Source organism: Hylobates moloch, unplaced genomic scaffold, assembly GCF_009828535.3.
Source record: "Hylobates moloch isolate HMO894 unplaced genomic scaffold, HMol_V3 SCAFFOLD_12, whole genome shotgun sequence".
Taxonomy (NCBI): Eukaryota; Metazoa; Chordata; class Mammalia; order Primates; family Hylobatidae; genus Hylobates; species Hylobates moloch.
Window position 1 is genome coordinate 36283515 of NW_026652287.1, and position 15739 is coordinate 36299253.

At 55.9% G+C, this 15739-nt stretch overlaps 1 protein-coding gene across 2 annotated transcripts in view; it reads right to left on the reverse strand.

The window, feature by feature from the left end:
- The window catches only part of PPFIA3 (PTPRF interacting protein alpha 3), a 32782-nt gene that overhangs the window by 11530 nt on the left and 5513 nt on the right, over window positions 1–15739 (reverse strand). For both annotated transcript variants that reach the window (XM_032169150.2, XM_058425576.1), the window contains exons 2-17: window positions 11795–12049; window positions 11442–11543; window positions 10901–11065; window positions 10459–10533; window positions 9846–9920; window positions 9311–9532; window positions 6754–6900; window positions 6530–6664; window positions 6022–6105; window positions 5734–5865; window positions 5197–5259; window positions 4983–5062; window positions 4006–4150; window positions 3023–3210; window positions 1524–1746; window positions 118–281 (exon numbers count right to left, since the gene is read on the reverse strand). In XM_032169150.2, the coding sequence (XP_032025041.1) occupies window positions 118–281; window positions 1524–1746; window positions 3023–3210; window positions 4006–4150; window positions 4983–5062; window positions 5197–5259; window positions 5734–5865; window positions 6022–6105; window positions 6530–6664; window positions 6754–6900; window positions 9311–9532; window positions 9846–9920; window positions 10459–10533; window positions 10901–11065; window positions 11442–11543; window positions 11795–12034 (2240 nt within the window). In that variant the 5' untranslated portion in view covers window positions 12035–12049. The remainder of the gene's footprint in view (window positions 1–117; window positions 282–1523; window positions 1747–3022; window positions 3211–4005; window positions 4151–4982; window positions 5063–5196; window positions 5260–5733; window positions 5866–6021; window positions 6106–6529; window positions 6665–6753; window positions 6901–9310; window positions 9533–9845; window positions 9921–10458; window positions 10534–10900; window positions 11066–11441; window positions 11544–11794; window positions 12050–15739) is intronic.

Below are 15739 nucleotides of genomic sequence, written 5' to 3' on the forward strand. Positions count from 1 at the left end.
GAGAGAATGAGAGCATATCCTTGCTGGGATGTCCCCTCTCCTCCCAAGTCCTTGTCCACCCCCTTCTCATCTTCTCAAGCCAGCTTCTCCCTGACCCTATCCCTTGTCCCTGCTGACCTTCCCCGTGAGGGTCCCCCATCTTCCAGGGACCCCGCCTGCAGTGCCAAGGCCTGGGTCATTCTCTCAAGACGGGCAGAACGAGGAGTGGGTGGTGGGGTGTCTCCTGGGATGGCCGGCCCCTCCCCTCGTGGAGCTCCAGCTTCCTCCTTAGGGACATGATTCTGAGGACAGAGGGCATAGATGCTGGATTGAGTTCAAAGAGTCATGTCGGGGGCTCCTTATTAACTGAGATGTCTACTAAGGGGTGTGTGGGGTGACCCTGGTTTAGAACACAGTATCCAAAGGTAGTCTAGCTCAAGTCAGGGTGAGTTGCAGAAACTTTTTTTTTTTTTTGAGATGAAGTTTCACTTTTGTTGCCCAGGCTGGAGTGCAATGGCACAATCTCGGCTCACTGCAACCTCTGCCTCCCAGGTTCAAGAGATTCTCCTGCCTCAGCCTCCCAAGCAGCTGAGATTAAAGGCATGTGCCACCATGCCCGGCTTTTTTTTTTTTTTTTTTTTGAGACGGAGTCTAGCTCTGTCGCCAGGCTGGAGTGCAGTGGCACAATCTCGGCTCACTGCAACCTCCGCCTCCTGAGTTTAAGCAATTCTTTTGCCTCAGCCTCCTGAGAAGCTGGGACTACAGGCCCGCGCCACCACATCCAGATACCAGATAATTTTGTATTTTTAGTAGAGATGGGGTTTCACCATGTTGATCGGGCCTCAAAGAAAGCTAATGAGTTACAGGTTCTGGAAGCAGGAAAGCTGAATTTAAGGGAGTAAAATAGGGCCAATATCTCTTTGCCTCCCTCAAAGGTCAATTCTGAGAATCTAATTTGTAGTTCTCAAATGCATGTTGTCACTGAAACTTTTTTTTTTTTTGAGACACAGTTTCACTCTGTCTCTCAGGTTGGAGTGCGGTGGCACGATTTCAACTCACTGCAAACTCTGCCTCTTGGGTTCAAGTGATTCTCCTGCATCAGCCTCCTGAGTAACTGGAATTACAGGCACATGCCACCAGGCCAGGCTAATTTTTGTATTTTTAGTAGAGGGGGGCATTTCACCATGTTGGCCAGGTGGGTCTCGAACTCCTGATCTCAAGTGATCTGCCCACCTTGGCCTCCCAAAGTGCTGGGATTACAGGCGTGAGCCACCGCACCCAGTCAGAAACTTTTTAAAATCCTGTGCAGAAACTTGATGCATGAGAAATAAAAGTAGACCAGATCTGACTAAAGTGAAAGTTAGGGTTCAAGATCCCAGTGACTCAGCCTCCCCTTTGCCCTTTGAGTTTGAACCTTTAGGGAAAGCTGAGGTTGCTTTGGAAAACCACTGGTGTGAGGGGTTATTGTTGCTGTACACTGGGGAGCCCTGCTTCTGACCTCTCCCCATCCCCCTACTAGGCTGGGGAGACTTCAGAGCACTCACAGCCTTGTCGGTGCCCTCACGGGCAGGGCTAGGGGGTGCCAGGCGGGGTGTTGAGTGGCCAGAGCTGGGAGGGGAGGGGCTGGCAAGGGTAGAGGTGGTGAGGGAGGGGGGCAGGGAGCAGCTGCTGCGGTAGCGGCCCAACGAGTCCAAGCCAGAGCTGGACACCCGGCTCTCCAGCTCCTCTGCCCTCTGTTCTGTTGTCTCCTTCTCCTCTTGGATCAGCCTGAGGAGGGAAATAGGGGAAACTGGGTGAGGGGCCGCAGCAGACAGCGGGAGAGGGAATCTGGGCGCACAATGGGCCAGAAAGGCTTGGTGGGGCAAGGGGAATTCTGGGGACGGTGTAATGATGTCAGAGGGCTTTGGTGGGTTTCTGAAGGCCTTCCAGGCTCAAGGAGAGTCAAGGGGTCCTGATAGTCTCAGGAAGTTGTTGCAGGATTAGGGCTGTCAAGGTGATCGGGGTCTGCATCAGGGTGGCCCTGATGATAGTCAAGTGGTTTGGAAAATCATGAAGGGATTACTATGGACAAAAGGTCAAGTTCAAGATGGACTGTAAGAGCAAGGTCATAATAGGAGCAGTGTGAGATCAGGGACTCAGGCCACTCTAGGCTCTGGGAAGGGCATGGAGTCATTTGGTATGGAAGGTGGTGGTCACGGTATATTTGCCGAAGGCTCATGGGGAGTACATTATAGGAGAATTGCTGAATATGGCCATTGCTGGTGAATCAGGGTAGACTTTACATCACTGGGGGCTTCTTAATAAGTTGGGGACTTTTTTTTTTTTTTTTTTTTGAGACAGAGTCTCGCTCTGTCGCCCAGGCTGGAGTGCAGTGGCACTATCTCAGCTCACTGCAAGCTCCGCCTCCTGGGTTCACGCCATTCTCCTGCCTCAGCCTCCCGAGTAGCTGGGACTACAGCCGCCTGCCACCACACCTGGCTAATTTTTTGTATTTTTAGTAGAGACGGGGTTTCACCGTGTTAGCCAGGATGGTCTAGATCTCCTGACCTCGTGATCTGCCAGCCTCGGCCTCCCAAAGTGCTGGGATTACAGGCATGAGCCACCGCGCCTGGCCCGGAGTTGAAGTTTTTGATTAGCGTGTTAGGATGAGATTCTTGGTGTTTGAGGTTGGGAACCTTGTGTTGTCTTGAGATCCTTAGGGTAGTGGAAGACTCTGGGCACTGGTTATGTGAAACCACAAAATTGATGGTATAATGGAAGATTCTTGATGCATCGAGAGGAACTAGGGTATTTGGGGATGCAGGCTTTGGTGTATTGGGGAATGGTGAGTACTGGCTGGGGGGTATATGTGTAGGTAGCACATAGAAGACTTCTGAGTGTATCCTAGGGGTTGCCTGGACAGCGGAGTGAGTGTTGGGCTGGAAGAATTCCTTGTGGATGGTGTAAGAGGAGATGGACTCAGGCTTTCAGGCCTCCAGAGCCAGAAGGGCTGTGGAGTCAGCTCAGGCAGGGCAGGGCAGGCCAGGGCGGGACCAGGGCTCACTTGATCTCCTTGTTGATGGCCTCCAGCTGCTCCTGAAGCATGATGGCCAGCGTCTGCACGTCGGCCTGCCCACTGGGGGACAGCAGCTCGGCCCCAAACATCCCCTCTGCCTCCTCCTCATCGGAGCCGTCCAGCTCCCCAGGGAACGGGGGTGGTATGGAGCCCGCAGGGGCAGACCGCTCCCAATCCTGTCCCTGTGTGAGGACAGAGGGACATTAGGTGGGTGGGGGCTGAGGTTGGCGCTGGGTCTTGGCTCATGATCCTGACCTTGCCCAACCTCACTGATGCTTTTCCCAGCCCAACTTTATTTCGTTTTATTTTATTTATTTTTTCTTGAGACAGAGTCTCACTCTGTCGCCCAGGCTGGAGTGCAATGGTGCAATCTTGGGTTATGCCTCCCAGGTTCGAACGATCCTTCTGCCTCAGTCTCCTGAATAGCTGGGATTACAGGCGCCCACTACCACGCCTGGCTAATTTTTGCATTTTTAGTAGCGATGCCATTTTGGCAAGGCTGCCGTCGAACTCCTGACCTCAAGGCAGATCTGCCTGCCTCGGCGCCAGCAAGTGTTGGGATTACAGGCGTGGGCCCGGCCTCTAACTTCCTCTCTTGACAGGTCCCTGTTCTCGATCCCTCCCCGAACCCTCTCCAAGCCACGCCCACACCCATGACTCCACCCCCACCCTGATTCCCATGACTCAGCTGGCTCCTGTTCCTCACCTAACCCCGCCTACTCTGGGATTCTACACGCCCCTCCCTGTCCCATCATTACTCTCAGGTTCTCACCAGGTGGCAGGACATCCACACGAGGAGACATCCAGGCAAGAGGGTTGCAGGGAAGGAGAGAAGAAAGGGTGAGTGGGTGAGTCCAGGAGATCCTGCCTCTCAACCCAGCTTCCTCCCGGAGCCCCACATATTTAGCTCCACTTCCTACAGCTGCCCGCCCAAGCCCTGCTCAGTCCAGGCCCCAGAGGCAGCTGCTGACCTTGGAAGGCTCCTCCTTGACCCCTGACCAGCGGCCCCTCTTGCCTGCCCGACCACTGCCAGCCACATAGGGATCCAGGTGGGCACCAGAAGGTAATGTGGGTGCCTGAGAGTAACGGAGCTCCAGGGCACTGCCAGGGAGAGACCTGTGGGCATGAGGAATGCAGTCAGGGACCAAGGGGTCAGGAAAAGGGCACAGAGGTAAGGGGTCACAGAGACAGACCTAGCACCAGGGGTCCTGAAGTCAGGGTCAAGGGGCCAGGCCTGGTGGCTAAGGCCTGTAATCCCAGCACTTTGGGAGGCGGAGGAGAGCAGATCACTTGAGGTCAGGAGTTCAAGACCAGGCCAACATGGTGAAGCCCTGTCTCTACTAAAAATAAAAAAATCAGCCAGACGTGGTGGTGGGCTCCTGTAATCCCTGCCACTCTAGAGGCTGAGAGAGGAAAGTCACTTGAACCGGAGAGGTGGAGGTTGCAGTGAGCTGAGATCGCACCACTGCACTCTAGCCTGGGCAACAAAGAGAGGCTCTGTCTCAAAAGAAAGAAAAAATAAATCAGGGTCAAAAACCAGAGTGGGCTGAGCACAGTGGCTCACACCTATAATCCCAGCACTTTGGGAGGCCAAGGCAGGAGGATCACTTGAGGCCTGGAGTTCCAGCCTGGCCAACATGGCAAAACCCCGTCTCTACTAAAACTACAAAAATTAGCTGGCTGTGGTGGCGCACGCCTGTAGTCCCAGCTACTCGGGAGGCTGAGGCACGAGAATCGCTTGAACTCAGGAGGTGGAGGTTGCAGTGAGCCGGCATCGTGCCACTGCATTCCAGCCTGGGCGACAGAGTGAGACTGTCTCAAAAAAAAAAAAAAAAAAAAAAAACCAGAGGGGTCAGAAGTCTCAGGAGGACAGGAAGTGGGGATCAGAAGGGAGGAGCTTGGCCAATGGGGCTCCATGGTGGGGGCAGGGCAGGAGGGCTGCTGTCACCTGGAGTAGGAGGATGGTGGCCTCCCCCGCAGCTGGTCGATCTCCATCTGCATCCGCTCCATTTCGGCCAAGAGCTGCTCCTTGGGGCCGGTGTTGGAGGTGTTGGGTTAGAATCTGCTCCGCCCAGGAGGAACAGCCCCTGCCAGACTTGCAGACCCTAGTCTCAGCAAGCACTGCCCCAACGTCCTCATCCTGGATCCTCAGGGCCCCCTACCTTGTTTAGCAGCAGCTCATCCTGAAGCTTCTTCATGTTGGCTATCTCCTCGCTCAGGGAGTTCTATGGAGACAGAGGTGAAGTGAGGGAGTGGGGCCTGAAGGGGGCACGCCCGTGGGGCTGCAGGCAGTTCCCAATGCACACAGACAGGCCTGAGGGGACCCAGGAGGAATGAGATGGACACAAGTGGTGAGTTTCGGGGGAGAAGGGGCAACGATGTTTCTGGGGATAGAAGCCCCGGGATGCGACGTCCTGTGCAATCTCAGAGGGTTCAGGGTTTGGAGGTCCATGGGGTTGGAGGCTTTGGGAAAAGTCAAGGACTCGAGGCATGGGTGCCCCAGAATTCGGCTCTTGGAACGTCTAGAACAGGTGAAAAAGCGGTCTGGGCAACAGAGCAGAGAAGGCTGCCCAACTCAGGATGCCGGGGTTGAGGGAGGCCTCCGATAACAGATCTGAGGGAAAAGCCTGGGGCCCCAGGATTCCAGCAAAAGGTAGTCCCGGAATTCTGCGTCCCGCAGTCCTGTATAGGCGGCGCACCTTCTCCTCCAGCGCCCCCATGCGCTCCTTGAGGTGAAGCTGCAAGCGCTCGTTGGACTCGCTCAGCAGCTTGTCCACCGTCTCGGACAGCCGCTTATTGTGGTCATCGTTCATCTTCTCCCGCTGCCGGGCCTGCGCAAAGCAGAGCGGGGCGGGCGTGCTCAAGCCCACCCTGCCCAGATCACCGCCCTTGCTCTAAGCCCCGCCCCCGGGCCCAGCCCAGCCTCCTTATTAAGCTCCGCCCCAGCCTCGAAGCCCCACCCTCTGTGCAGTCTTCCGCCCCCTCACCCGCTGCAGCTCTTGATTCTTCTCTTCCAGCTGGGCCTCCAGCTGCCGAAGCCGCTCCTCGAAATTCCCATGACGTTCCTCAGCCTAGAGGATGGAACCCATGGCGTGTGACTTACCCTTCCAGGATCAGTCAGGCTCCAAGCCCCACCTCCTCCAAGGCTGAGCGCCAGGCCCCGCCCCCACAGCGCCAGGCTCCTCCCCTGCACCTTTGAGTCAGGCCCCGCCCCTGCGCCTAGTCCACTTTTTCAGGACCTGTTCCTTCCCTCTCAGATTCCAGGCCACCCGTCCTTTCAGTCCAGGATAGAGAACCCCGCTCCCATCCGTCCCCCGTGCAAACCTCCAGGCCCTCCCCATTCCAAGTCCTATCCCTTTCCCAGGCCCTAGGCCCCACCCTTTCCCCCAAATCCAGGGTTCTGACCTCGCTCCCACCCCTCCAGATTCACGGCCCCGCCTCCTCTAGGCCCCACCCCTTCCCCACGCAAGGCCCCGACCCGAATCCTCCCCGCACCTTGTTGAGCGCCGCCACGCGCTGCGCCAGCTGCGCCTCTATCTCGGGCAAGGTCTCCGCTTTCTGCAGCGTCTGCTGCAGCTTCTGCTTGGCGTCGTCCAACCACTCGGCCAGCTGACGGCTCTTCTCTTCACTCTGCGGGAGGGAGAGGCAGGGGGAGGGGACGGGCTGGGTCACTTGGGCCCCGGCGCCGCCCCCGTCGCCCCTCCCGGCTGCGCCCCCACCTGCCGATACAGCGACTCCTTGCTAGCTAACTCGTTCTCCAGTTTGTCGTTGGCGTCGTGCAGAGACGTGGCCTCGCGCTGGGCGCTCAGGTAGCGCTTCTCCAGCGTCGTAATCCGCTCCTCCATATCTTCCCGCTGCGCCAGCGCCTGCGGAGGTGGCAAAGGGCCCCGTGGACTGCGAGCCCCTGGGGGAGAGGACGGGGCATCCCCTTCTTCCCTGGGAAACAAAGTGCTCTGACATGGGAGTCAGAATGGTGGTATCACACCTGCTAAGAGCTCCCAGGACTAGCCCATCTTAAGTCCCTGCCACCTGCGAGTTAAAATGGTGATGCTACACCTCCCATGAGCTTCTAGGACACTGCAGGCTCAGATCCTCCAGGTGCAGAGGATCTGAGGCCTGTGGGATGTGAAGTCTCCACTCCAGCCCTCTCCTCAAAACCCAGGCCTTGGATTTCTCACTAATTTCTGGCATAGAGCAGACTCAGAATCAAAGAGCAAGTGTCCTGGGGTCTCATGGAAAATAAGGATCCCTTCTACCTATAAGGCAACACCTCTCAAGAGCTACCAGGGTACCAGGGGCTTAGAACCCCAAAAGAGGTGCTTCAAGTTCTCATGGGAGATGATGGACCCTCATCTGGTAGCCCACGTGGTGGGGCTACATTTCCCAATAGCTCCTGCGGCTATCCAGGCTTAAAATCTCAGATGAAGTCTCTCTCTCTCTTTCCCTTTTTTTTTTTTTTTTTTTGAGAGAGAGAGAGTCTTGCTGTCACCCAGGCTAGAGCGCAGTGGTGCGATCTTGGCTCACTGCAACCTCCACCTCCTGGGTTCAAAGGATTCTCCTGCCTCAGCCTCTCAAGTAGCTGGGATTACAGGCACCCGCTATCATGCCTGGCTAATTTTTGTATTTTCAGTAGAGACGCGGGTTTCACGATGTTGACCAGGCTAGTCTTGAACTCCTGACCTCAGGTGATCTGCTTGCCTTGGACTCCCAAAGTGCTAGGATTACAGGCGTGAGCAACCAGCACCCTGGCTGGAGTGCAGTGGTACGGATCTCGGCTTACTGCAACCTCCACCTCCCAAGCTCAAGTGATTCTTATGCCTCAGCCTTTTTTTTTTTTTTTTTTTTTTTTTGAGACGGAGTCTTGCTCTGTCGCCCAGGCTGGAGTGCAGTGGCGCGATCTCGGCTCACGGCAAGCTCCGCCTCCTGGGTTCACGCGATTCTCCTGCCTCAGCCTCCCTAGTAGCCGGGACTGCAGGCGCCCGCCACCACGCCCGGCTAATTTTTTGTATTTTTTGTAGAGACGGGGTTTCACCGAGTTAGCCAGGATGATCTCGATCTCCTGACCTCGTGATCCACCCGCCTCGGCCTCCCGAAGTGCTGGGATTACAGGCGTGAGCCACCGCGCCTGGCATGCCTTAGCCTCTCTAGTGGCTGGGACTAAAGGCACCCACCACCACGCCCGGCTAATTTTTTTTTTTTTTTAAGTAGAGAGAGGGTCTCGCTATGTTGCCCCCGCTAGTCCTAGTGCTCACTCTTCTTTCTCATCCACTGCCTTCAAGAATCCAGGTCCACATTTCCCAGCAGCTCCCTGGGATCACCGGGGTTAGGATAAAGCAGCCTAAGCCAGAAAGGGGTGAAATACCCACAAAACATTCCATTTAGAGGCTGGACGCAGTGGCTCACACCTGTAATCCCAGCACTTTGGGAAGCCAAGGAGAGCTGATCACTTGAGGTCAGGGGTTCGAGAACAGCCTGGCCAATATGGTGAAACCCCATTTCTACTGAAGATACAAAAAAAAAAAAAAATTAGCCAGGTGTGGTGGTGCACACCTATAGTCCCAGCTACTCGGGAGGCTGAGGCAGGAGAATCGCTTGAACCTGGGAGGCAGAGGTTGCAGTGAGCCGAGATCGAGCCACTGCACTCCAGCCTGGGTGACACAGCTAGACTCCATCTCAAAAAAAAAAAAAAAAAAAGAGGCTGGGTGCTGTGGCTCACTACTGTAATCCCAATAGTTTGGGAGGCCGAGGTGGGCGGATCAAGAGTTCAAGACCAGCCTGGCCAACATAGTGAAACCCCGTCTCTACTAAAAATACAGAAAAAAAAAAAAAAAAAAAAAAGTCCGGCGTGGTGGCAAGTGCCTGTAGTTCTAGCTACTTGGGAGGCTGAGGCAGGAGAATCGCTTGAACCCGGGAGGCAGAGGTGGCAGTAAGCCAAGATCGCGCCACTGCACTCCAGCCTGGGCGAGACAGCCAGACTCTGTCTCACAAAAGAAAAAAAAATCCATTTAGAGGCACCAGAGAAGGACCCAAAGTTAGGTAACAAAGTAATTACGAGCAGTTATGGAGCGCCTACTCTGTGCCACAGGCTCACCATCTGATGAGAATCATACATCTCCTTTCACAGCTGGGGAAACTGAACCTCAAAGAGGAGGAGTCACCCAGCCTGTGGACTGAATCGAGGTTCCGCCATTCGTGAGCAATGCGCGAGGGAGAGCTCCACGGAAAAGCGAGGAAAGGCGAGGGACCGAGGGCAGCCCGCCTCCCTGGGGGCCTCACCTCCTTGAGGTCGCGCTGCAGCTTGGAGTTGGCTTCCTCCGCCTTGCCCAGCTCACGGTGCGCGGTGCCCAACTCCTCCTCCAGCTGGCTCATCTGACGGCACAGCACCGCCAGGCGCTCCCGCAGCTGGCACACCTCAGCGCGCTGCCGCTCCAGGGCCTCCTCCAGCTCTGCTGTGCGCCGGTTGGAATCCCCGCCAGGACCCAGGCCATTGGCAAGAGTCTGGAGTAAGGGAAGGAAGGGACCAGATCCCAGAGTGTCTCCGGAGACACAGAGGAAATCCAAGGAGAAAGTCAATCAGCTGAATGTAGATCAAAGATCAATAAGGATCATGCTGGTCAGAGTCCACAGGGGTCAGTGAAGAAGGAGGTCACAGAAGTTAGCTAGGTGACCTGAATCAGAGGTCCAAGCTCTGTGATAGTCTTAGAGGTGCAGCCGTCTTAGGGCCAATGAGGATTATACCAAGCATTACAAACACCATCACAAAGTCAGGGAGTTGAATGGAGCTCACGGAGAGGGGACTTCCATGTCTCACCTGCCCATCCCCATCCTTGCCCGGCTCTTCCAGCCCTGACCGCCGCCTAGACAGCTGTTCTCGAAGGTTCAGAGTCTGGAAGTGTGAAAGGGGAATCAGAGCACAGGGGCTCCCTGAACCCCCAGCTCTAGTTCTCACTGGCATTGGCCCTCTAAGGGGATAGGCGGCCCCATCTGAGATGCCTCCGGTCGTGCTGCGGCCATGCCTACTCCACGGTTTGCCCTTAGGCCCCCTCCCTCCTTATATCCCTCCTCAGCTGCCACCACGGAGGGCGTCTACCCTTACTCTTCCCCTTAGCCTTCTGGACAAAGTTTCCGCTTTAGCCCCGCTTTTCCCCATTCAGTCGCTTCCTCCTTAGTCCTAGCCTGAGCCCCAGCCCCTGGTTCTACCTTTAATCTCACTCTCACTGGGAGATTCTCCCCGTAGCCCTGCGCAATGCGTGCCCACTTAGAAACCCCACTGGTTTCTCTCCATAGTCCAACCCCATAGCTTGTCTGCCCTAGTCCCGCCCCAATAGATTCTCTCTGGAACCCACCCAACCGGCTCCGCCCCATGGGCAGCCCCTTGGCCCCTCCCCTTGGATTCAAATTCCCTTTCTTGGCCACACCCACACCTCCTGATTGCTCAGTTCCAGCTCCTCCTCGAGCACTGCCACGCGCTCCAGCGCCATCCGCAGCCGCTCCCGAACCTGGGGATCGGGGCAGGGCAACAGTCAGCTGGAGACCAGACCCAATTTAGGACAGTTGCTCTTGGTCCAGAACACCCCGGGACGGATCCGATAGGGCAGCGTTGGGGTTCCTGTCTCCATAACGGGTATGCAGCCCCAACCAGCTATCCAGTCTGTCCCATCCACTGGTAGCCCCCATCCTGGTTTATTTTTCTGCTATCAAACCAGTCAGGTCCCAGTCTACGTATCCTGTCCCAATCAATCACAGTCAACATTCTTCCAACTCAGAACATCCCCAACCAATCACGGCCAGAATCTCTCCCACTCAGAACAGCCCCAGTCAACTATGGGTTTCCATTCTCCACCCCTGCTCTTCTAATTCCCATACCTTCTCATCCAGGGCCTTGTGGTGCTCGAAGAGAGACTTTAGAGCCTTGAGCACTTCTACCTCCGAGGAGACCCCACCCGGGGACTGGGCCTGGCGCTTCACCACGGTCATGCGCAGTGACCTCTCGTGCCTGGACACCAGGCACTCCAGGTGTTCCAGGAGCAGCTACAGGCACACGACATGGGGTCAAGGAAAAGAGGCAAGGGAAAAGGGGCAGAGTTGAGAAAAAGGGTGACAGGTAGGGCGGACACATGGAGGAAAAGATGGAGCCATATAAAGGAGCACCGAGAGAGACAGGTCAGGAAAAGAGAGGAGGTCGGGGTCAAGGAAGCGGTGGTACAGAAGAGAGAAAAGTTATGGAGACAGGGAAGGAGTGGGACCAGAGTGGGAGACCAGCCAGGAAGTGGGAGCAGGGAAGAGGACCAGAAAGGCGAGATGGGGAAAAAAAATGGGTCACGCTGCAACACTGCGAGGCCCCGCCCCCCACTTCAACACCACGAGGCCCCGCCCCCACTTAGGCCCCGCCCTCAACACCCCTCACCCGCGTGTTGTTCCGTTCCGCCTTCAGCTCTGCAATCTCTTCCTCCCTCTCCAGCAGCTGCTCCCGACATAAGTTCAGCTCCTTCGTCAGAGCTGCAAACTCCTGTCCGGACATTGGCAGGATCTGGACATTCAGCCCAATCCTTTCCCTGTCTCCTTCATTCCCTGGGACTGGAAGTTTGAAGGTCCCGCCCTCCCTGCTAAGTCCCGCTGTCCCTTGCCACTCAGGCCCCGCCCATTAACGGCAAGCCTCGCCCAGACTCCTCCCTTTCAGGCGCCAAGCCCGGCCCCTTCCGGACCGCCTTCTCCGCCGAGGCCCCGCCCCCTCAGGCCCCGCCCCGATCCCGCCCAGACCTGGGGCAGCGCGATGCTGAGCTGGCGCTGCAGCGAGTCCTTCTCGTGGCCGAGCTCGCGCAGCCGCAGCTGCGCTGTAGCCAACCCGTCTTGTGCCTCGCGCAGCGTCTCCAGCAGGCGCTCGCGCTCCGTGAGCATCGTGACCATGAGGCGCTCCAGTTCCCCGCCCGCCTCGTCTGGGCCCAGCGCCGAGCCCCGCCGGCCATCCTCGCTGATGGTGGGCATCACCTCGCACATCATGGCGGCGGTGCGGGCCTACGGGGCGGGGAGGGCAAGGAACAGACCAGCCTTGTCAAGGCACAACAGAGAAACTGAGGCATGGCCACTCGGATACCACGTAGGGGAAATAGGGGCAAACCAAGCACTGCACAGAAGAAACTGAAGCCCAGGCAGTGTGATCATGACACAGGGAAATAGGCACCGCCACCTGTCACTCCACTAGGGAAACCAAAGATTGGCCACCAGGTGCTGCCAGAGGAAACTGAGGCCTATTTTTTTTTTTTTTAACAGGGTCTCACTCTGTCGCCCAGGCTGGAGTTCAGTGGCGCGATCACGGCCCACAGCAGCCTGAACGACCCAGACTCAAGCAGTCCTCCCAACTCAGCCTCCTGAGTAGCTGCGACTACAGGCACGCGCCACCATACCTGGCTAATTTTTTTCTTTTCTTTTCTTTTCTTTTCCTTTCCCTACTTTCTTTTTTTTTTTTTTTTTTTCTTTTTGAGCTGGAGTGATCTGTCACCCAGGCTGGAGTGTAGTGATGCGATCTCGGCTCACTGCAGCCTCCACCTCCCGGGTCCCGGTTCAAGCAATTCTCCTCCCTCAGCCTCCCGAGTAGCTGGGATTACAGGAACCCGCCACCATGCCCGCTAATTTTTGTATTTTTAGTAGAGACAGGGTTTCACCATGTTGGCTAGGCTGGTCTTGAATTCCTGACCTCGTGATCTGCCTGCCTTGGCCTCCCAAAGTGCTGGGATTACAGGCATGAGCCACGGCGCCTGACTTTTTTTTTTTTTTTTTTTTTTTTTTTTGTAGAGACGAGGTCTCACTCCTGGACTCAAGGGATCCTCCTGCCTCAGCATCCCAAAGTATGCCACTGTGCCTGTGCCATTGCTCTTAGGAAAACAGTCCTGGCTACCTGGGTGAGAGGATTTGGGAAAACCGAGGTCAGACTCCAACATACACTGGCAGCAAACCTAAGCCTAGCCCACTCAAAGGAACCAAAGCTGGGTGACCCTGGCATCGTATGAGTGAATGTGGAGAAAATCAAGTCTCTACCTATTCTGGCTCTACTGAGAATCCCCCTCAACCCACTGCATGGGTAGGAAAACTGAGGCCCAGACCAGAACCATGCCTTAAGAAGGCCACAGGGCCAGGGACCCAGGATTACGTCACTAGGATGTGGTTACCTGTATAATGTCACAGGGTTGGTCTCACCTACTAGCCAGCCCAACTCCTGCCTCCTTCAATTTCCCAGAAATCTGGACCCCGGCTCCCTAAGAATCTAAAGACCCGGCCGGGCGCGGTGGCTCACGCCTGTAATCCCAGCACTTTGGGAGGCCGAGGCGGGCGGATCACAAGGTCAGGAGATCGAGACCATCCTGGCTAACACGGTGAAACCCCATCTCTACTAAAAATACAAAAAAAATTAGCCGGGCGTGATGGCAGGCGCCTGTAGTCCCAGCTACGCGGGAGGCTGAGGCAGGAGAATGGCATGAACCCGGGAGGCGGAGCTTGCAGTGAGCCGAGATCGTGCCACTGCACTCCAGCCTGGGCAACAGAGCAAGACTCCGTCTCAAAAAAAAAAAAAAAAAAAAAGAATCTAAAGACCCACTCCATTTGGGAAAAGAAAAAAAAAAAGCAAGGCCAGGACTGGGCGCAGTGGCTCATGCCTGTAATCCTAGCACTTTGGGAGGCCGAGATGGGTAGATCACTTGAGGTCAGGAGTTCAAGACCAGGCTGGCCAACATGGTGACCCCATCTCTACTAAAAATACAAAAAAAAATTAGCCGGGCATGGTGGCATGTGCCTGTAATCCCAGCCACTGGGGAGGCTGAGGCACGAGAATCGCTTGAACCCGGGAGGTGGAGGTTAGAGTGAGCCGAGATAGCACCACTGAACTCCGGCCTGGGCATGGGCAACAGAGTGAGACTCCGTTTCAAAAAAAAAAACAGTAACGGCTGGGCATGGTGGCTCACGCCTGTAATCCCAGCACTTTGGGAGGCTGAGGCCGGCAGATCGCGAGGTCAAGACATCGAGACCAGCCTGGCCAACATGGTGAAACCCCATCTCTACTAAAAATACAAAAATTAGCTTGGCGTGGTGGCACGCACCTGTAGTCCCAGCTACTCAGGAGGCTGAGGCAGAAGAATCGCTTGAACCCGGGAGGCAGAGGTTGCAGTGAGCCGAGATGGCGCCACTGCACTCCAGCCTGGCGATATAGACAGACCCCATTTAAAAAAAAAAAAAAAAAAACCAGTATGGCCAGGACCATGCTCGTCACTTCTTCACCCTCTTCACGACCAGGAAGTCCAAGAACTAGCTCCCGCCTCCCTCAGGTCACAGGAGTATAAGACCCAGTCCCTTTCATCCCTCAGACCCCAGGAGCCTGCGCCTCCAGCCCCCACCTCCCCATTCCCAGGAGTCGGAGACTGCACCCCTCTCCTCCCCTAAGAGACAAGTCTGGGCTCTCAGCTTCCTCGCTTAGACCCAGAAGTCCCAGGCTTGAGGCTCCTCCTCCCCCAGGCCCCTGCGTGCACAGCTCCTCCTCCAGGACCCAGGAGTTCTGGGACGCTCCCACCAACCCCAGCCCCAGCCCTCTTGAGGCTATACCCAAGGGCGGGGGACAAGGAAGGGGCGGGGTTTCTGTGGCAGGAAGGCGGGACTTGGGTCCCTGGAGCCAGGGGCAGGGCGGAGATGAAGCCAGGCCTCCTGAACCGCTCCCTCCACACACATCAGGTCCGACGGGTCCAGCTGGCCCGGCCGAAAGCAGGAGGGACTTTCACTCAGTTCCTTCTTTTCCTTCTCCCCCTGCGGGCAACGCATAACCGGTTCTGAGCGTGGATAATTCCCAGCCCCGCCCAATACGCGGACTGTGTCCAAAGCCTGGGACTGGGGCCTTGGACTTCTGTGAGGAGAGGAGGGCCTGAGGACCGTGGGCCCTGGGAGAGGAGGCAGCTGGGTTCCTGTCCCCTTGGCTGTTTGAGGTGGTGCATCTGAGAATCTAGGCAGGCGAATCCCAGCACTCAGTGGAAAGATTCAGGAAAACGATTCTAAGAGGGCAAGCCAGCCATAGGCCAAAAACCAACATGATATCTTTTTTTTTTTTTTTTTTTTTTTTTTTTGAGACGGAGTCTCACTCTATCCCCCAGGCTGGAGTGCACTGGCGCAATCTCGGCCAACTGCAACCTCTGCCTCCAGGGTTCAAGCGATTCTGCTGCCTCAGCTTCCCAAGTAACTGCGACTACAGGCTCGTGCCGCCACGCCCGGCTAATTATTTTTTGTATGTTTAGTAGAGACGGGTTTCACCGTGTTAGCCAGGATGAGCTCAATCTCCTGACCTCGTGATCCACCCGCCTCGGCCTCCCAAAGTGCTGAGATTATAGGCATGAGCCACCGCGCCCAGCCCCAACATGATATCTAAAACCAGCAATCCACTCTGACGATGCAACACAGATGTTTTGGGGAGGCTGTTCCAGAGCCTTAAATTCACCGAGAAGGAAATAAAAAACACAGCAAGGCTGGACATAGAACCTAGAAGGTTACTATGCACAGTACAGGGTGGGAAATAGACGTATGCTTCCACGCTTTCAATGGCTTGGGGTAAGAACCGCTCATATGACTAAGTAGAGTAATCTAGAACTAAGTTCTGAAGCCTATAATCTAGAACCAGCCAAGAGCAACCCAATAACTTAGTGTCCAGGTCACCCCAGAAACCCACATACTTAA